Source organism: Leuciscus leuciscus, assembly GCF_965113295.1.
Source record: "Leuciscus leuciscus genome assembly, chromosome: 9".
NCBI lineage: Eukaryota > Metazoa > Chordata > Actinopteri > Cypriniformes > Leuciscidae > Leuciscus > Leuciscus leuciscus.
In genome coordinates this window covers 24,660,441-24,682,084 of record NC_138733.1, presented here as the reverse complement: position 1 = coordinate 24,682,084, position 21,644 = coordinate 24,660,441, and the positions used below count along the sequence as shown (strand labels likewise).

Here is a 21,644-nt window from a genome sequence, read left to right as displayed (position 1 = left end):
TGTGACTACAGTGGTTCAACCTTCATTTTATGAAACGTCGAGAATACTTTTTTGTGCGCAAAAATTGTGTGCAGACGTTTTATTGGATTTTTATGGGAACTTTTTCTTTCCTTTTCATCTCATCATTGGATACAAAGTAGAGGAAAGATTTGAAATGATGGTGAGAAGAGGACAGGGCTGGGACATGTTGCAAACCTGGTTCAAACTTGTTTTGCCAAGAAAACACCACAGATCAATATATCAGAGCAGTTAGTTGGCGTTTGTGAGTTGTTCGCAAGCTGTATAAATTCTAGCACAGTCAAAGTTCTTTTGATCCAGAGAAGAGCCATAGTACTCGGAAACAGTGAAGACCAATTCCTCATCAGGGAACGCTTAGAGGGGGGAGAGGCCCCCGCCCCCTCACTCCACATACGCTTCATTAAGACGGCCAGACCATGTGTGCTTTCAACACTCCCACTGCACAGACTTTAACTGCTTGTGTGTGTTGGAGAGAACAAGAGCAGATGTGCTGGCCCGCAGGTGTGCGGCACAGGACGGAAGTCTGGAGAGCTGGAGGCGCTTTGTTTTAACACCTAAAGTTTGAGACTTTAGACTCAGGATGGGTGGGTTGGTGCTTTAAGGGCTTGGATGTTCTCTCAGGGGTGGGTGTGTCAAATTTAAGACTGTGCGACCTCTCGTTCTGCAGTCTGTGCGTCCCACATGTTACAAGCTGTTCTCCACCCAGTGCTCTCAATAAAGCCGTAACAGAGCCTTTGAAAGCATGAGCCACAGGAACCCAACATTCACACCTGTTAACCAGACCCATGAGTCCTCTATCATCTTAGCTTCCTTTCATAAATCTGTAAATACAATGGTTATATTTGTGCTTTTGATTGATTTTTTTCTGTGACTTCAATTGTCATTTGTATTAGTAGATTTTGAAAATTATGATTTTTTTAAATAAGACAATCAATGCTTTTATTCGGCAAGGACACATTAAATTGATCAAAAGTGACTAAAACCTTTATCATGTTAAAAAAAAGTTAAAAATAAATGTTTTTGAACTTTTTATTCATCAAAGTGTCCTGAAGAAATGTATCACAGTTTCCACAAAAGTATTAACAGCACTGATAATAATAATAAATGTTTCTTGAACAGCAAATCAGCATATTATAATGATTTCTGAAGGATCATGTGACACTAAAGTAATGAATAAATAAATTACATTTTCAAATTTGTAATTATTTTGAATTGTAATAATATTAGCACAGATTTTTGAGCACATCAGTGCAGTCTTTGTGAGCATAAAATAATTATTTCAAAGACATTTAAAAAAATCTTGTCAACCCAAGTTTCTGTGCTAATGTATAAATCAGCATTTTCTGCTGCCCTGCTGTCTGGTCTAGATATCAGCATCACACATGGAAAAACCTATAAGCAGTTGACCGTTAGTCGAGGCTATGATAGCATTTTTTGGATGCTTTTGAAAGTTTGTTGGTTTTAATCACTTTCTTTTTCTTTTTCTGTCTGTTTCTCGTTCACAGCTCCCTATTAAAACAGGACAGCAAAGCACCCACACCAAAGTGAGCACAGAGCACAACAAAGAATGTTTGATCAACATCTCCAAGTACAAATTTGCCCTCGTCATCAATGGCCTGACCAACATCCTCAAAAATGTGAACAACATGGTAAGTCCACTAGGGGTGGGAATCACAGGGTACCTCACAATACAATACGATTAGGGTTTCCACCTTCAGTGAGGAAAAATAAGGGACACCCATACACAAGCTAAATAAATAAATAAATAATAAAATGAAATAAATAAAAATGTGTCAATGGCATGGAAATGATTATTTCAACATGACAACTTGACAGCTCAACAATAAACCACGAGAAAACATGAGATCAAGTATGTGAGCTTGCAACAGAACACATTTTTTTATTGAACCAGTAATCACGTTTTTGACAATTCTGCATGGATGTGATATTTTTTAATTTTTTAATTTATTTACTACTTAAATTGACTAGATTATTATGTAATTATTTCTCATTTTTATTTAAATAATGGACCTCTTTTTAAACTTTTTTTAAATTGCCATAAATTGTGCATGACAGATGGGATCATCATTTATTATGCATATATATTATTAATATTTAATAATAATTAATAAATAACATTAATTATAATCTATTAATTAATCTGTCTAATAACATTTACAAATATAATAGTTACCTGTCTACCAAGCTCTGACAACGTATGAAATATTATATTAAGAGATTATCCAAAGTAAAAAAAAAAAAAGTAAAAAAAAACAATAGGCCTAAAAGCACGGATTTGTCTGTCACGGCTGCTTTAAGTCGTATGTATTCTAGACTCGTCACTATGGAAACAAAGACGCTAACATGCAATCACGCGAAAATTAACTTCTCTACTACTACTTGTGAAATTGATTTCATTATAATTACTCTTAGTATTATCCACACTGCAAAATCCTTATTTGTTTATTCAACTATGTGTGGGTCTATGTAAAATCATCAATACATGTCCTGTATCATTTAGCCTTTAAATACGGGACGATTCCATATTTTACCCGGCCAGGTGGCAACCCTATACATGATACATGGCTCACAATACCGATAATTTCACGTTACAGCAATCCTGCAATGATCAATATATTGCTAGACAATCCTATAATGCTACATCACGATATCTGTCTAACTATTAAAACAAAATGCCTGTGAAAAGGCTAAGTGCATATTTTCTCTATTCAAGAGAGGTAGCTCTCTAGATTTTGGAACAGAGCTAATATCACATTTCTCTATGTTTCTCATTCATAGCGGATCTTCGGCGAAGCTGCCGAAAAAAACCTCTACCTCTCCCAGCTGATTATCCTGGACACACTGGAGAAGTGTCTGGCAGGGGTGAGTAGCTCATCCTATTCCAGAGTCAACTTTGTCCGACCTTTCGCTTGTTTTGTCTATCCTATGTCCTGAGGTTTAACAGCATTGTCCCACTCTTTGGTTTCAACTTTATATCTGAATGCTACACAAAATTGCTTTACAATCCAAATTGTTCTATTATTGCTTGTCCACGCCCTGACCTGTATCAACTTAAAGACTTCCATAGATTTTTACAGATATTGAAATACATTTTCGGTAAAAAAATGAAAGAAATTATGATTAAAAAAAAAAAATATATATATTTAAAAAAATATATATATATACATACACTCACCTAAAGGATTATTAGGAACACCATACTAATACTGTGTTTGACCCCCTTTCGCCTTCAGAACTGCCTTAATTCTACGTGGCACGTACGTGGCTACGTGAAATGTTGGCCCATATTGATAGGATAGCATCTTGCAGTTGATGGAGATTTGTGGGATGCACATCCAGGGCACGAAGCTCCCGTTCCACCACATCCCAAAGATGCTCTATTGGGTTGAGATCTGGTGACTGTGGGGGCCATTTTAGTACAGTGAACTCTGTATTGTCATGTTCAAGAAACCAATTTGAAATGATTCGAGCTTTGTGACATGGTGCATTATCCTGCTGGAAGTAGCCATCAGAGGATAGGTACATGGTGGTCATAAAGGGATGGACATGGTGAGAAACAATGCTCAGGTAGGCCGTGGCATTTAAACGATGCCCAATTGGCACTAAAGGGCCTAAAGTGTGCCAAGAAAACATCCCCCACACCATTACACCACCACCACCAGCCTGCACAGTGGTAACAAGGCATGATGGATCCATGTTCTCATTCTGTTTACGCCAAATTCTGACTCTACCATCTGAATGTCTCAACAGAAATCGAGACTCATCAGACCAGGCAACATTTTTCCAGTCTTCAACTGTCCAATTTTGGTGAGCTTGTGCAAATTGTAGCCTCTTTTTCCTATTTGTAGTGGAGATGAGTGGTACCCGGTGGGGTCTTCTGCTGTTGTAGCCCATCCGCCTCAAGGTTGTGCGTGTTGTGTCTTCACAAATGCTTTGCTGCATACCTCGGTTGTAACGAGTGGTTATTTCAGTCAAAGTTGCTCTTCAATCAGTCGGCCCATTCTCCTCTGACCTCTAGCATCAACAAGGCATTTTCGTCCACAGGACTGCCGCATAAGCTACTGGATGTTTTTCCCTTTTCACACCATTCTTTGTAAACCCTAGAAATGGTTGTGCGTGAAAATCCCAGTAACTGAGCATATTGTGAAATACTCAGACCGGCCCGTCTGGCACCAACAACCATGCCATGCTCAAAATTGCTTAAATCACCTTTCTTTCCCATTCTGACATTCAGTTTGGAGTTCAGGAGATTGTCTTGACCAGGACCACACCCCTAAATGCATTGAAGCAACTGCCATTTGATTGGTTGATTAAATAATTGCATTAATGAGAAATTGAACAGGTGTTATATATATATATATATATATATATATATATATATATATATATATATATATCGTCCTTTTTATCGTTTTTTCTTGACCAATTTATGTCTTTTTCTTTTACTATCTCTGTATAGCACTAAGAAATAAACTGAATGTGGTGAAACAGGAACTGCTTCATTGCCGCATGGTTATAGAAAATGAATCAACATCTTGGAATCTCAACTGTCAGCTAGCCAAAATAAAGTTTTCAACCATGCCATGGTATAGTCAAAGCTAGATACACTAGAACAGTTGTTTGGGCTCAGTAATAATTTTTTTAATACTTTTATTTAGCAAGTCCAGAAATGTTTTTTGATTGTTCATGAACTTTTAGTCTTAGAAACTTTGGGAGCTCTGGTAAAACAATTAAATCTTTTACTCCCAGACAGAGAGCTCTGAACCCGGCCCTGTCGGAACATTATTACATTTGCAGGTGTTTCCTTGTCTTGAGATCGTCTGGACTTTCCTGTATAGATTATGAATTTTCGCTTAACCAGATGCTACACAGCTGTTCTATGTCCTGTGCGTTTGGTTTTGTTTTTACAAAATTCTTTTTGTCATTTCCTTTTGTCATTGAGATGGGGATGTATACTTAGAGAAAATACAGTTTACTGCTGTTCAGGATTCAATTCTTTTACTAAAAGAACCTTCAAGACAACTATGAATTTTTTTCATTAACTTGTTTTGGCAGACATGATTTTTTGCCCCGAAAGTACAGAACTTCCCCTCTGCCATTATTGTCACACATTTAGGGTGTTCAGCTTGACCCAGAATCCGTGCAGTGCATTGATCCACTAATGTGTTAGTTGGGTGCTTTGTTATTGGATTTCATTTCTGTTCTCTTCCCCCTTTCCTGCTTGCTGCTGATCCTGAAGTGCTTTCAACTCGCTGTAGTTTTAGTCTGGTTTTCAGCTTGCTTACTACTTTTATAAGTCATTTTTATCATTTTATCATTTTGACATTTTAGCCACCTATGGACAACCCTTTTTTTTGTGTGTGTTTTACAAAAACAGCAGACACCACAGCAGTAAAATAATGTACACACAATAATAATTATCATTTAAAACACAGTAGATGGACACAATAAAAAAGAGAAAATAAATAAAAGGTATACTGTGTGTTTGTGTGCATCATCAGCAACCCAAGGACTGCCTGAGGCTGGATGAGGCCATGTTGGTAAAACAGTTGCTGCCTGAAATCTGTCACTTCCTGCACTCGTACCGTGAGGGCCAGCAGCACGCCGCTCAGCTGCGCAGCTCCGCCTCTGCCGTGCTCTTCTCTCTCAGCTGCAACAACTTCAATGCTGTCTTCAGTCGTATCTCCACCAGGTACCTCTCTAACACACTGGGGGAACCACAGGGCTCTGTTCTAGGACCGCTTTCAATGTGTGAATCAGCCCCAAAAATACCTGCATAAAACTTGCTTATTATAAACATTGTAAGCCTATTATAAGTCCAATATAAGTCTTTGTGATATGTATGAATGTTGGGCTGGGTTTTGCATAGTTAGCTACTAATTAACCATTTAAAGTCATCATTAATTATGAACGTTAATGTACCAATGTCTTCACATAGGTTGCAGGAGCTCACAGTTTGTACAGAGGACACAGTGGATGTCCATGACATTGAGCTTATCCAGTACATCAATGTAGACTGCTCCAAGTTAAAGAGACTGCTACAAGGTAAAGCATGCTATGTTTTGTTCTGCCTCAGTATTTTGAAAATGTATTATTGATGACAAATTTTATGGGTAATTTAGGGCTGCACAGTTAAAATTAGAATCACAATATGACACAGTGCAAGTATTAAACCACAAATGCAGTGATTTAAATAAATATATAGTCTTGTTTTGCTTGATAACTTCCTGTATGTTCCCTTTAGAAACAGTACTTAAATTCAAATCTTTGAAAAAGCCAGCCCAGCTTGCAGTAATCAGCAGTTTGGAAAAGGTATGTGCTTTTGTAAACAGTACAATAGATTAAAACAGATATATACACATATATTTTATTTTATTTAATAATTCTCTTCATATGCAAGGTAATAATAGTAAATATATCTGATATGATTGTATCAGGCCTTCTGGAACTGGGTTGAACACTATCCTGATGAGTTCACTATGCTTTATCAGAGACCCCAGACTGACATGGCCGGTGAGTGGCACAATAATTCATATCCTAACTGACTTCTTTACTAGTTTGCTTGATGAAATCCATGTTTCGTTGTGACAGAGGTTAAACTCTCCGTTTCTGTGTATGCAGACTGTGCAGAAAGACTGTTCGACCTGGTAGATAGTTTTGCAGAGAGCGCAAAGAGAAAGGCTGCTGTGTGGCCGTTACAGATCATCCTCCTCATCCTCTGTCCAGAGATCACTCAGAGCATCACCAAAGAAGTAGGGGGAGAGGAGAAAGCTAACAAGGTCAGAGTTCACACAGTGAATTACACAGACTGCTATTCCTACTCAGTGTTTTATCATTTGAGTCTACTCCTTTTGTTCCCAAAGTCTTTTATGTAGCAGTTGAGCAATGTAAGCAATGACAGACAAATATTTTGTGTATACAAATGCTTTGCAGACAAAACTAGCTGTTTTGTTGTCTTCAACAGAAGTCATTTGTTGAAAGTCTACGGAAGGCTCTGGGACAACACAGTGGCAGCAGACAGTTGACTGAGAGTGCGGCCGTTGCATGTGTCAAACTTTGTAAAGCCTGCACATACATCAACTGGGAGGACAATTCTGTAATCTTTCTCCTAGTTCAGTCCATCGTCATGGACCTTAAGGTAAGAAGGACCACTTTCTCAGTTAAGTACAGAGCAATTGAAGTCTGAAGGAAATTAAATGTTCGTTTCTGTTTTGCTTGTTGTGTGTAACTTTACTCTCTTTTCTCTCAGGGTCTTCTTTTTAACCCCACTAAACCGTTTTCGAGGGGTGCGGGCTGCCAGAGCGCCGATGTGGATTTGATGATCGACTGCTTTGTGTCATGTTATCGTGTCAATCCCCGTAACAACCAGCATTTTAAGGTAAGCTCAGTTACTGAATGTTATAGCATTCAGCATGTTTCAAGGTAATTATAGCAAATAAGAGACAATCACTAACCCAAAATTTAATACTATTACTATCACACCGTATTCAGCTAATCAACATTTATTTGAACAGTACAAACCTAAAAATTATTAAGCTGAAAATGTCAAATTTCTGTAGCTATGTTTCCATTCAAAGTTGTGAATTTAACTTATGCACAAAATTGGAAGATCGCATAAAACATTTGCGGATAAAGCAGCATTTCCGTCCCAGGTGTTCAAGAGAACACAATTGGCGCAAAATATCTCAAATAAAAATAGAAGTTGCTGCAATTGGAGAAGCCACTGTGGCTCTTTTTTTCCTATATCATAAATGACTTGCGCCCCAGAGCATGCATGCATGCGAAACGCAATAAACGCTATCATGTTTTCTTGCGTTCAGATGCCACATCATGCCAGGTTTTTGGGAGCGCAATCGTGTAAGACAGTTCTGGGAGACAGTTCATTATACCAAATCATTTTGATGACAGACTTTGTCTCTGGCATTTCAGAATGATCAATTCTGTGCATGTTTTTTTATGCGCAATTTTATAATTTGTGCATCTTGGTGTTTCCATCCAGCATATTTTTTATGCGAAATCCCAAAATGGGCATAAAAATAGGTGGATGGAAATAGGGTTGGGTACCGTTGAGATTTTTGCCTTTACCTTTTGCCTTTACCTTAAATTACCTTTTTTTCGGTAATTCAGGCATGTTTGCCTCAATAACTGTAAAGAAACTAAGTCATTTGTTATTGTTATTGACATTATGCCAGAGCTGCCTTGGTCGCTTTCTGCCATTGTCTGTGATGCTTGAATATAAAAAAAAATTAAAAAAATTCGTTTCTATGAAATGTTTTGTTTTCCACAAATTCTGTTGTGAATTTTCTAGTAATCAAATGAAAACATAAAACATTAATTGAATTTATCTTTTATATGAAATTAAACTTTTTTTTGTCAAACAACATGCGGCACAACTGAGCTTTATACTATTAAAATTACAACAGAAGAAAAAGTGTGATTATTCCTTAAATAAATGTTTGATAATAATTTATTATTATTAGTGTTAGTATTATTATTAAATTGAGATCTAAATTCTACTGTACAACCCTAATATATCAAGTTAAACCAAACTTTTATTTTGACGGGTTGTGGTGAAGACCTTTTGAGTTTCCGTGTGTTAATGATATAACGATAGTTTTTCTTAAATGAAACTGTAATGCTGGTGAACTTCTGTGACTGTGAAAGCGGCTCTGTCTGGAAATGCATTCATGTTCTCATATAGTGAGACTGCAGAGGCTGAAAAACACAGCGAGCGTCACGCGTGCTTCAGTGTGTGTGTGGTAAATTAAACCATGCGTCTGCGCCACTCATTCACACAGAGACACGCAGAACATGCAGGATTCGTATTTAAATAGTCTTACTCTCGTGCCCAGATGTGTTATCAGGTACCGAAATTTGGCACTGATTGATTTAATGTGAATCGGTTCTCGGTAAGTTCAGTCGGTGCCATTAAAAGTTTGTTAACCGCTATACTCAAGGTGCATGATTTTCTCTATGGTTTGTTGTAAAATCATTGCCACATCTATGTTGTAATATTTTCACAGAGATATTTTTTTAATAAAATGAATTTCTTTACTAGGTATGTCTGGCCTCGACTTCTCCTCCTACCTTCCATTTCGTCCTGGTCAACTCCCTGCACAAAATTATCACAAATGTAAGTATGATTTCTTTATGGCCATTCACACTGACCATGATTTGCGGTGCTCTAAAGTCATTCATTTGTAATGAGAGTTGACAATTCCCAACAGCATAAGTAAAAGTTTACTGTTAGGTGATGCAAAAGTAATTTTAAATATTATGTCAATTATTATTATTATTATAATATTTAAATGAAAATTTGTGATCAGATTTTCAATTGCCATTTAAGGCCAAAGTATTTTTATTTTATTTTATTTTTTTAACACGTATGCTAGCATATGCGTACAGTCAAACACACAGCCTTTCAAAGTACAAAAATCATGTAGCAGGCATGCAGTACGCGCATACTATTCTGGTGACGAAATTTGTGTATATGAGGGTATGTAGTATAAGTATTTACACTTATCAACTTATACACTTACTTGTATAATAATGTTAGGGGAACCATCAGTAATAATGCCTTATTAAAACTTTCACAATGAAATCGCATTCAGTGAGAACAGCATCGTCTCACTACAGAAGTGTGCTTTAATTGCTTTAATTTTGCTGTTCATTGATGATTAATATTTCATGTTCATGTTCCTACTAGTCTCACTTGGACTGGTGGCCGAAGATTGACGCCATCTACTGCTACTCAGGAGAACTGCGCACCATGTTTGCAGACACACTGGGCCGAGTGATTCAGAGTCTCAGTGCCCATCCACCTCTGAGGATGACACCAGTAAGACAATTCTATACACTGAGACACATTATCATCCATACGGTTCATTATGTATAAATAGCATGTCTTTTTCTTGCAGAGTCTGACATTTAAAGAGAAAATGACAACTAGTTTAAAGTTCAAAGAGAAGTCCACAGACCTTGATTCGCGTTCTCTGCTGCTGGCGCTGGTCAAACTCATTCACGCTGACCCCAAACTAATGCTGCATGTGAGTACAGGGCAGTAATATGGATTAAATAATCAGTTAGATTTTGTTAATATTATTATGAGTCTCCTTTTGTATCAGCATATGTCTCAGAATATTACGCTAGGATTGGAGAAAGTATTTTAATGTCAGAACAGCTAAGCACGTCACCTTAGACCTGTTGCTCCTTTAATTCTCATAAGAAGCTCTAATCAAACAGTGTTTGTGTTTTCTAGGCTAAATGTTTTCTGATTGGTTTAAATCCTGGATTATCCAGATTCGTTTTTACATGTGGATTTATTATTCTTTATTTTTATTATTATTTTAAGATAACTTTTTCATAGAAAAATCGTTCTCATTTTTCACGCTCCTTCCTTTACATGATTTGATGTGAATTATGATTTTTGGATAAAATAGTGTGTCTACATGTAAACTTAGCACAGAGTTGTTGTTTAAGGATGATTCTGATCAAATTTGACTTGACTAATTGCATTTTCACACCATCAGAACCCAGGGAAGCCTGGTCAAGAGATCCAGAACAGCACAGCTGAGCTCATCAAAGGTCTGGTCCAGCTGGTTCCTCTCACACACAGTGCTGAGCATTCCCAAGAAGCCATGGAGGTATGACTGTTTGTTTCTTTCCATGTTTTATGCATAGTGTCCCTCACTACTATGCAATGTATTAGTATTGTTACGGTGTCAGTAGTTTATATAAATTAACAATGCTTACTCATTCTCCATTTATTTGTCACCAAAAGTACGACTATTGACAGCTCCAGGGCTTTCGTGAAAACTACAGATTATATTTCCACATTTTTGTATCCCCACCCATTGGATAGTCAGATCGACAGAGGTTTTTTAACAGAAGAGTTATTGTAGGATAGGTTTATCACTGAAAATTGTATAAATTACCGGTAATGTTTTCTGTGTGGACTTGGAATGAAGATTACCGTATGAGCACGTAAGAAGTCTGCTTTGGGCCAATGGTAAAGTTCTTATGGAGATGACGTGATTACTCATCGCTGTTTACAGTAAGCTTTTGAATAGTTATTCTATTTAAATATACGCTAGATAATCATCTTTGACCGTTGCGCCACATCTCGCAGCTTTTTCAATGTGTCGCACTCAAGACCCAGCCTTCTTTTCCATTCATCAGCGCTGTGGCTCTGCAGTTGGGTACCATTATGCGCGCCTCGTGTTTTTTAAGAGCAAAAGCGTGTTCTGTTTGATCATCCCCTTATGCCTTTCACTCAGACATCAAAATGTTTTGTCAGATAGTGAAACTAAAGTGCTTCTCCTCATGCGGGCAGATGAAGACAACGGCATGGCGTTTATAGATCACTTCCGATGACTGACATCACAGTATTTACCGGTATTTTGGAGCTGATGTGTGAATTGTCTCTTTCTGGTAAAAAGCCGGAACGCCGTTGCTTGTGTGAACTGCTTATTTGTGTATTTACCGGTAAAGTCATTTGGCCAATTTTACGGTTGTCAAATCCTCGCAACCCATGATTTCCAGTTTTACTTCCGTAGAAACCATGGAAACACCAAAGTTTGTACCCAAAAAGGTAGATCAGACAACACTATTTTGTCAAGCGGTTAATGTTGCATAATCAGAGAGCGCTTTATTTGTTGTAACAGTAATACAGCATTTTCTCCACCATACAATATTTGGTGATCAAACGTAACCGTAACAAAGTTCAAGTTCATGGAAGGAGGAGGTGGACGTTAAACGTAACTTAAATGTTCGCCTCCTTAAACTAACAGTAACGTTAATACAACTTTATTACATTAGTATTACTTTATTACGTTAGTATTACGTTATTATATTACTTTATTGCATTATAATATATATAAAACTATTAAAAATGACAAAAGCACATAACAAAATGACAAATTTAACTAAAATTGAAATGAAAAATAAATAACTTAATTTTTTTTAAAATATGAATAAATACTGTATTAGTATATAAATAATACTAAAATAACACTGCTACTCTGAACCCTTAGAATTGAGAATTTTTTATTAAAACAAGTGATTTGCTCATTCTCCTCCAGGCATTGCTGGTCTTACATCAGCCAGAAACCATTGAGCTGTGGAACCCTGATGCACCCATTGAGACCTTCTGGGACATCAGGTGGGCATGTTGTTAAGGTTGGTTGAAGTTGTTAAGTTGGCGAGTGGAAAGATTATCTTACTATATTCTCCTTATTCTCATCTCAGCTCTCAGGTCTTATTTCTGATCTGTAAGAAGCTGATTGGACACCAGATGATCAACAGTACAGAGATACTAAAGTGGCTCAGGGAGATTCTCATATGCAGGAACAAGTTTCTCTTAAAGAACAAGGTAAACCGTTTTCATCTGAGAGAATCATAACTGATATCAGGTTCTTGATTTTTAACCCGTGGTTCTGTGCTCTTTAGTTCAGAATTATTAGTTAAGTCTTTACGCATAAAATGTGATGTTTGAACAATATTTTTTATCACCTTTTGTAGAAGCAGACTTTTTGGGTAGTCATTTATTTTTGTAATTTTTTTGTAAACAGTAAATCTGCATCAATAATGTTTTTAAATCAAAATTTGATACCGAAATCTATCTAAAAAAAAAAAAATTCATCCTGAATTCTGTGAAAATTGTCCACCCAGATGAAATAAGCTCATTATTTGCTCTGTTGGTCTGCAGGAGTGTGCCACACAGGGCAGTCTCATCCCCATCAGCAAACAGGCTCAGACCAAGCTGGAGGTGTGTCTCTACACCTTCCTGTGGAGCCCTGACGCAGAGGCTGTGCTGGTGGCCATGTCCTGCTTCCGGCATCTCTGTGAGGAGGCGGACATCCGCTGCAGTGTGGACGAGCTGCCCGTGCACACGGTCCTGCCCAACTACAACACCTTCATAGAGCTCGCCTCCGTCAGCAATATGATGGCTACAGGTTAGTGGTTAACCGTCTTTGTAACATGGAATCAGCTTTAAACTCGTGGGACACTATAATCTTTCCACCAAAATTCAGCTAAGGTCGAGTACCACTGAGGTTTCATGGACTCCTTGTGATCTAAGGTTCTGTAAAGGAAAAAAAAAGAGTTACTTTTAATTTATTTTTATGTTTTTACAGATTTTCTATCAAATGCTACGGAAGATCATTGAAAGATAAAAAGACAATTATTTATTTTTGAATAAAGCATTTGATACTGATGTGACTAAATAATTTTTCATACTGATATGGCTAATGAAGTAAATGGTCATGATTTAGCATTTCATACTGATATGGCAAAATAAACATTATTTATTTCATGGTGTGATTTCTATTTTATTTATTGCCACAAATATAGCATTTGATGCTGATATGGGAACAATGAATCATTCAATTGTTTTAAAGGGGTGGTGTAATGCCCTTTTCACAAGATGTAAAATAAGTCTTTGATGTCCCCAGAGTGTGTATGTGAAGTTTTAGCTCAAAATACCCCACAGATATTTTTAATATAGCATGTTAAAATTGTAATTTTTTGAGGGTGAGAAAAAACGCACCGTTTTGTGTCTGTTCCTTTAAATGCAAATGAGCTGCTGCTCCCAGCATAGGAGTGACTTTTGCAGTGCAAAATTTCAAAACACTTTTAGCCTTTTATGTTCAAACCAAAGTCAGAAAGATGGAGAGACTCAAGAAGTGACAACATGTAGAAGAAACAGGACATTTCTGAATGGTTAGCTGATGAAGTTATGTAGCTTATGTGTAGTTATCTTCTAGTCATTGATTAGCATATTCTGTCTTGCTAATCTATAAATCATGTTCTGGGGGCGGGGTTTATGTAAATTCTAGGGTTTGTGATGTCACTAACCCGGGAGGAAGCTTGTGTAGTCCCTACCAGCTGTTTAAAAGGAATTTCTTTAAAAGCAAATATCTCCCTTTTCTTTGAACTTTGAGCATTGTAACTTTGCAGATGTTGTTTATGCTCAAACAGCAATATTACACACTAACTAAAGTTAAAAAAGTGAAATCATAATTAACCACCCCTTTAAAAATGTTTGATTTCATGGCATGGGTTCTTGGTCTCATTGCTAAATAAAACAGCCCTTAAACTATATGTTCGTTTGTGCGTTCAGGACGCAACACACTTCAAAAGAGAGTGATGGCACTGTTAAGAAGGATAAAGCACCCAACAGCTGGAAACATAGAGGTGAGGATATCATTGTGTGTTTCTACTGTCTACATATGCGTGTTTCAGATTTTTTTTTTTATTATAGCTCTTTCTCAACTTCTCTCTTATCTTTAGTTGACTCAAATTTGATCTTTTTCAATATTAGGCATGGGAAGACACACACGCAAAATGGGAGCAGGCCACTAAACAGATACTCAACCACCCGAAAAACAAAGTGGAAGATGGACAGGTAGTTAAAACTAGACTGATCAGTCAGTTATATAGTTTCCACACCCCTGCTAACTGTTTTCTCTCTGTCCTCAGGAGTGGATCAACATGACAGGTTTCTTGTGTGCCCTCGGAGGGGTTTGTCTCCAGCAGCGCAGCACCCCTAGCCTAGGCACCTACAGCCCTCCCATGGGCCCCCTGACCGAACGCAAGGGCTCCATGATCTCCATGGGCTCTTGTGAGGTGAACAGCGAGACGTCTCTTAACAGGTTTCTAGAGCGTCTGCTGGCTCTGATGGTCTGTACACATGAGAAGGTGGGCATGCAGATTCGCACCAACGTCAAGGACCTAGTTGGACTGGAGCTCAGTCCAGCTCTCTACCCCATGCTCTTCAACAAGCTACGCAACAGCATCGGACGGTTTTTTGACACCCAGGGTCCGGTAAGAGATGCTAGCTATGACATAGGATTAGATATCATGTTAGAACATACTCAGAATATAAAGATCAGTCTTACAAAGAAATTGTTAACATTAAAGTAAAAAAGAAGAAAGATTTATCAATAATATATTTATTATAGTATTAAATAATTTTATGCAAAATGTATTTATATTATTTGATACTGATTTTACTGACTATATTCTTTGATTTGATCATATTTACTAAATACATTAAATGAATGTAAAATCAGTACAACAAAATCACTAATTGTCGTGAAAATTTCACATCGCTAAAATTCTCCTAAATTAATGCTGCATTTTTTTAATTCAGTAAACTGGCCATTCTAACAATAGATACAACACATTACTAAACTTAACCAGCATTCAAATGCCTTCTCTAAAATCCAGTCATGTATAGTTTTGGACACAAGGTGGCAGGAAACCTTTGTTGTCAAATCAATCCAGACTATGCAGTCTTTTTAAATACTGTCCACTCAGCACTCTGATCTATTTAATCTAGAATGTTCTGACATGCATTGAACCAGAAAACGTTTGTTACTTTTCATTTGATGTAATATTATCAGCATCTTCATCTCTGAATCAACAAACACAACTGCTAAATGTTCTTAATATTGTAATCATTACTGTCACAACTTGTAATAATTGCTTTAATGAGCTCATTGTTTCTGCCTAAATGAATACATGTTATCAAACTGACAAAATACAAAAATTATTTGTGTTATCTGTCCATTGCCATTTGGACATTACTTGGAAAGTCACTTCTGGAAAGTCACCTCTGATCACAGATAAACATACATTTTCTGTAAAGCTGCTTTAAAAGAATGGGCCTAATTGATGAAACCTATGTAAATATACGAGCAAATTCAAAGTAATTTGCGCATAAAATGGACCTTTATGAAAACTCTCTTCCGGATTCACAAATGCTTCGTATAACACAGATTCGGTAGTTAAACGTGTATACGAATGAATTCCAAACATTCGGAAATAGGGTGTGCGTTCATGCTAATTAATAATTAGCATAATCCCCGGCCATGAGTTACAACTACGCAAATTTCATGTCCAGGAACACCGTGGAATCTTCTGAACTTCCTTCTCAGATTTGGCTCCAGTATATTGCATAAATCCTAAAAAGACTAATTGGCCATATGCCTAGCAATAAATATTCAATTATCGTGTGTCCACCAAAGCATTTTTAGCCAGCTAAAAAATGCCTGGTGCTCTTCTGAAAACAGCCAGATATTTTGGTTGCTATGATACAGAATATCCATGGCAGTAATGTGTTACTACTATCTAATTTTCTTCGCAAAAGAGACTTGTTCTCAAAGGATTCCCTGGTTAAATAAGGGTTAAAAAAAAAAAAAAAAAAAAAATACTATCTAATTTTGAAGAATATTACTGAATATAAAAATGCAAGATTAACTTCTCCATTGTTGTTCAGTCTTGTACAAGTAGATTGATAGGTCGGTGTAGTATTTGTCCCGCCCCTCCTCCACTGTGATTGGACGGTGTAAAAAGTGACAGTGACGAGTGCTGCCTATTATCCAAGGTTGAACAGTTTAAAAAAACAAAACAAAAAAGACAGGGCAAATCAACTTGTGAAATATTATTGTTGTGCATCAAATGTCATCAGTTTGCCTAAATTAGCACCCAGAACGTTAAAATGTTTTACGCACCATTTAGACGTGGTAGGGAGCAGGTGTACATTTCTGTCGTACCAACTAATATTTTGAAAATATGAACATTTTCGCGAATCCGAACATTTATGTCAGAACGGCTTTACGAACGATTTACACAAAAAAATTTGATTTTAATTGAATTCAATTATTTTCTTCTCCAGGTTCCCATTACAGACATGAACACACTATTTGTAGAGCAGACCATCGCCATCATGAAGAACTTGCTTGACAGTCACACTGAAGGAAGCTCAGAGCATCTCGGTCAAGCCAGCATTGAGACCATGATGCTCAACCTGGTTAGGTAATATGCTCTTATTCATAGCTATTAGTTTTAATATCAGCTCTGGATTTGCATGGATGGTTGGTGTTTTGATGAAAAGAGTATTTGAAGATTTTTCTTAATGCTCTCTCTCTCTCTCTCTCTCTCTCTCTCTCTCTCTCTCTCTCTCTCACGCTCTCGTTCTTAGGTATGTGCGCATTTTAGGGAATGTTGTCCATGCCATTCAGATTAAAACCAAGCTGTGTCAGCTAGTGGAGGTGATGATGGAACGCAGGGACGACCTCTCCTTCTGCCAAGAGATGAAATTCAGGTAAATTTACACTATTCTGTCCAAAAATGGTATAGTATTCTTTCACTGTTTTTGAAATAAATATTTTTATGATCACCAAGGCTGCATTTATATAATCAAAAATACTGTAAGAACAGTAATATTGTGAAATATTATTACAATTTAAAATAACTGTTATCTATGTTAATTTATTCCTGTGAAGGAAAAAGCCGATTTTCAGAAGCCATTTATATATATATTTTTTAAATGCATCATTGCTTAACAAAAGTATTCTTTTCAGTTTGTTTTTGTAATACGTTTTATTTTCATCCATCTCTGATTTGCATTTTCTCACTATCTCTGTTTTGTCACATAAAAAAACCCATTATTGTCATCTTGATTTGTTGTGATAATTTCATTTGTGAATCATGAGGTTATGGAATGTCTAACTTTGCTGCTTTTCTCAGAAATAAAATGGTGGAGTACCTAACAGACTGGGTGATGGGAACCTCCAATCAAGCAGCGGACGATGACATCAAATGTCTGACCCGGTATATCGCCTTTGCAGTTTCATAGCGTTTATTAAATGTTTAGTTTCTTAAAACCTGTGGTTTTGCCAATTTCATGTTCTTTTCTCATTCTGTGTTTATTCAAACATGTCGTACAGGGATCTGGACCAAGCGAGTATGGAGGCAGTGGTTTCACTGTTAGCTGGACTTCCCCTGCAGCCCGAGGAGGGTGATGGCGTCGAGCTCATGGAGGCCAAATCTCAGCTCTTCCTCAAGTAGGATCATTCATTCAACTCTTTTGTTTTGTCCTTTAAAGAGGACCTATTATGCTGCTGCAACAATGTAAAAAATGTGTAAAATAAATGAGGTGTTTTTTTGGGAGGGGTTAATATGGCTCTTTAAGGTCCGTTTTCTGGGCACTCATCTCTTCTCTTTCTCCTTTAGATACTTCACACTGTTCATGAACCTGTTGAATGACTGCAGCGAGGTCGAGGAAGACGGCCAGCAGGTGGCAGGGCGGAAACGTGGCATGTCTAGACGACTGGCATCTTTGCGGCACTGCACGGTGCTGGCCATGTCTAACCTGCTCAACGCCAATGTGGACAGCGGTCTCATGCACTCCATTGGTGAGAAGCACTTACATTATCATTGATTCTTACTGTAATTGGTGAGTCGTTATGAGTGAAGAAAAAAAAGGATTCTGATATCTCTGAACAGGTCTAGGGTACCATAAGGACCTGCAGACACGGGCTACGTTTATGGAGGTGCTCACTAAGATCCTCCAGCAAGGGACGGAGTTCGACACACTCGCAGAGACGGTGCTTGCAGACCGCTTTGAGAGACTTGTTGAGCTGGTCACCATGATGGGAGATCAGGGCGAACTGCCTATAGCCATGGCACTGGCCAATGTGGTCCCTTGCTCTCAATGGGTGAGAGATATTAACAACTCTGCTTAACTTTACACAGTTTTGACAAAATAAGAATATTTCAATTGAGTTCAGGCCTATTCAAAAAACATGCATGAAAAGGCTTTAAAGGTTTATAAACTCTATCATGTTGAGTTAGAAATATCATATTTTGATCATCTTTTTTCCCTTACTCAGCTAGGGTTTAGATGCTGAATAATTCATTCAAAAAATATAAAAAAATGTGTACACAATAATTAAAATTCGGTGTGAATTGTTTTTGATGTAGTTTTGTATTTTTACATGCTATTATGAAATGGCCAAACAATTATAGTTCACCAAAAAATTATTTACTCACCCTTATCATTTACTCACCCAAAACTGTTTGACTGACTGACTTCTGTGGACCATAAAAGAAGATATTTTGAGATATCGCTTTTCTTTTCTTTTTTTGATCCATACACTGGAATTCAGCATGGTCCATTGTTGTTTGGTTCCCAGTTATCTTCAGAATGTCTTCTTTTGTTCTGTAAAAGATAAAAGTCAAATAGCTTTTAAACTATCCCTTTAACACTGTTTTGCTCACTAAGAGACATTGGGTGTATTGTTGGTCATTGGAGAGCTGTTGTGCTCAATGTTCTGATGGTTTTCAGGATGAGCTGGCCAGGGTGTTGGTGACACTGTTCGACTCTCGCCATCTGCTGTATCAGCTGCTATGGAATATGTTCTCAAAAGAGGTGGAGCTGGCCGACTCTATGCAGACCCTCTTCAGAGGAAACAGCCTAGCCAGCAAGATTATGACCTTTTGCTTTAAGGTAACGTGAAACAGTGGCAGTCATAGAACATTTTCAGTCTTCAATATCTTTGCAGTCTTTGCCAAAATATTCCAAAGAGAGACTCAAATATTTATTTGACTTGATAATATGGTGATTTGTACTATCGTTCAAATGCTTGGGTTCAGGAAGGTTTTTTTTATGTAATTGAAAGTTTCTTGTGCTCACTAAGGCTGCATTTCCTTGATCAAAAATACAGTCAAATGTAATATTTTGAAATATTAATTGCAATTTAATATAACGGTTTTGTATTGTAAATGTAATTTATTCCTGTGATGCAAAGCTGAATTTTCAGCATCAGTTTCACGTGATCCTTCAGAAATCATTCTAATATTTTGATTTGGTGCTCAAGAAACATTTCTTATTATCATCAATGCTGAAAACAGTTGCGCTGCAACTAATATTTACTAAATAACTAATATTTTTGTGGAAACCATGCTGCATTTTTTTCAGGATTCTTTGATAAATTGAAACTTTAGTATTTACTTGAAATCTTTTGTGACATTATAAATGTCACTTTTAATCAATTCAATGCATTTAATGCAAATTGGTAACACTTTATAATACAGTTTCATTAGTTAACTTGAACTATGAGCTAACAATACTTCTACATTAATCTTAATTGCTGTTAATTTCAACATTTTCTAATACATTGTTAAAATCAAATGTTGTATTTGTTAGCATTTATTTAATGCACTGTGAACTAATATGAACAAACTATGAACAGCTAGATTTTTAGTAACTCTTTCCCCGCCAGTGGTTTTGAAGAAAGTTGCCAGCCACTGCCAATATTTTTGATCATTTTCATAAGTTTCATGGCCCCCAGAATACATTGTATGAATATCTGAATATATCAACAACAACAAAAAAGAAAAGGGCCTCTTGCTTTACAAAAAAAAAAAGCAATAAATCAATAAACAATAAAACTTGTTTTATTCTAGCTTCATGCATTATTTGTTTATCAACACTTGAATGTGGGTAAGTTTCATAAAAAACAAACATTTTGAGCAAAAATGCATTTTTGTCAAAGACTACGTCTGGATTGGATTCAGAACGATGATCAAAACATAGATGGAGAAGATTTAGTCCATTAACAACGTTATTTTAATTTTTTTCTTTGTCAGCTTATGCATATTTTACACATGCATATGTTTACTTATGGTATTGCTGTCTTTATCGCTGATATCTTCTTCGCCTGTGTATTGATCATGAGATTATGTACTCTCTTCAGAAGATGCATAATAGCAACAAAATAAGATCTTAATGGCCCCAAACTTTTAAACAATAGTGTATATGCACTTAAAGCCTGGCACCCTGTTTGCAGGTGTATGGAGCTGCATATCTACAGAAGCTTCTGGAACCGCTGTTGAAAGGAATCATCACCACTCCAGAGTGGCAGCAGATCAGTTTTGAAGTGGACCCCACCAGGCATGTTTACCTAGTTAAACTCATATTATTGACACGGTTTATTCAGGCCATGCTTTCATTTCACTTTTGATGAAGTTCTTCATGCTGTACATTGAAAAACTCTTCAAAGTACAGAGGGTTTTTTATCGTCGGCATTCTTCCGAATTTTTTAACTTTTCTGTCTTCTCTTTAGGCTCGAACCAGCGGAGAACCTTGAGGAGAACCAGAAGAACCTGCTGCAAATCACAGACCGCTTCTTTCTGGCCATCATCAACTCTTCAAGCGAGTTTCCTCCACAGCTGCGCAGTGTGTGCCACTGTCTGTATCAGGTATGCTCACTGCCTAATGCCAGTCTGCTTTACTTTCTTTCTTTTTTTACCACTGTTACTGCATCCTCTGAATGACTGCATTGAGGCTGTCTTTCATGCTTGGGCATCCACTGATCAGTCTTCCAGTCACTTCTAACAAGAGAAACTGCTCTTATCCCCTCTTGCACTACTGCTCACCTCTGCCTGCCTGTGAATGAATATATCAGACAGTTTTATTTGTTTTATTAGATTGTTTTCCTCAGATACACTGCCATTCAAAAAGTTTGGGGTTGGTAAGTTTTTTTTTTAACATGTTTTAAAGAAGTGTGGGACTGTGGCATTCAAAGTGCAAAAAAAGTTTACTGTTAAATCATTACGATCTGTTCTTAATACTGACTTTAAACTAATTACATTTTATGGTGGATGATTCTACTTCCAGTATCTGCATTAAAGTTTAATGTATCAGAGTATGATTTTAAATGGCATTAAAGGTCTCCTGAATCATTTGCCATGCTCTACATGCAACAACAGACATTACAGATTCATTTTGGAAAGCAAACATATTTTAACATTGCTTG

The 21,644-nt window shown here is 37.0% G+C and overlaps 1 protein-coding gene across 6 annotated transcripts in view; it reads left to right on the top strand.

Annotated features, from left to right (window-relative positions):
- nf1a (neurofibromin 1a) overlaps positions 1 to 21,644 on the top strand; it is an 85,632-nt gene that overhangs the window by 5,532 nt on the left and 58,456 nt on the right. For 5 of the 6 annotated variants that reach the window (XM_082179685.1, XM_082179682.1, XM_082179684.1 and 2 more), the window contains exons 2-29: positions 1,524 to 1,667; positions 2,818 to 2,901; positions 5,541 to 5,731; positions 5,978 to 6,084; positions 6,284 to 6,351; positions 6,477 to 6,552; positions 6,661 to 6,818; positions 7,004 to 7,177; positions 7,289 to 7,417; positions 9,098 to 9,172; positions 9,746 to 9,877; positions 9,957 to 10,085; positions 10,569 to 10,682; positions 12,120 to 12,199; positions 12,286 to 12,409; positions 12,746 to 12,992; positions 14,159 to 14,232; positions 14,360 to 14,443; positions 14,518 to 14,862; positions 16,718 to 16,857; positions 17,024 to 17,146; positions 17,572 to 17,655; positions 17,772 to 17,888; positions 18,058 to 18,239; positions 18,331 to 18,542; positions 19,172 to 19,333; positions 20,676 to 20,779; positions 20,952 to 21,087. In XM_082179685.1, coding sequence (XP_082035811.1) covers positions 1,524 to 1,667; positions 2,818 to 2,901; positions 5,541 to 5,731; positions 5,978 to 6,084; positions 6,284 to 6,351; positions 6,477 to 6,552; positions 6,661 to 6,818; positions 7,004 to 7,177; positions 7,289 to 7,417; positions 9,098 to 9,172; positions 9,746 to 9,877; positions 9,957 to 10,085; positions 10,569 to 10,682; positions 12,120 to 12,199; positions 12,286 to 12,409; positions 12,746 to 12,992; positions 14,159 to 14,232; positions 14,360 to 14,443; positions 14,518 to 14,862; positions 16,718 to 16,857; positions 17,024 to 17,146; positions 17,572 to 17,655; positions 17,772 to 17,888; positions 18,058 to 18,239; positions 18,331 to 18,542; positions 19,172 to 19,333; positions 20,676 to 20,779; positions 20,952 to 21,087 — 3,795 coding nt within the window. Of the gene's footprint in view, positions 1 to 1,523; positions 1,668 to 2,817; positions 2,902 to 3,789; positions 3,847 to 5,540; positions 5,732 to 5,977; positions 6,085 to 6,283; positions 6,352 to 6,476; positions 6,553 to 6,660; positions 6,819 to 7,003; positions 7,178 to 7,288; positions 7,418 to 9,097; positions 9,173 to 9,745; positions 9,878 to 9,956; positions 10,086 to 10,568; positions 10,683 to 12,119; positions 12,200 to 12,285; positions 12,410 to 12,745; positions 12,993 to 14,158; positions 14,233 to 14,359; positions 14,444 to 14,517; positions 14,863 to 16,717; positions 16,858 to 17,023; positions 17,147 to 17,571; positions 17,656 to 17,771; positions 17,889 to 18,057; positions 18,240 to 18,330; positions 18,543 to 19,171; positions 19,334 to 20,675; positions 20,780 to 20,951; positions 21,088 to 21,644 lie in introns of all 6 variants that reach the window. The other variant, XM_082179680.1, reaches the window with a different exon arrangement.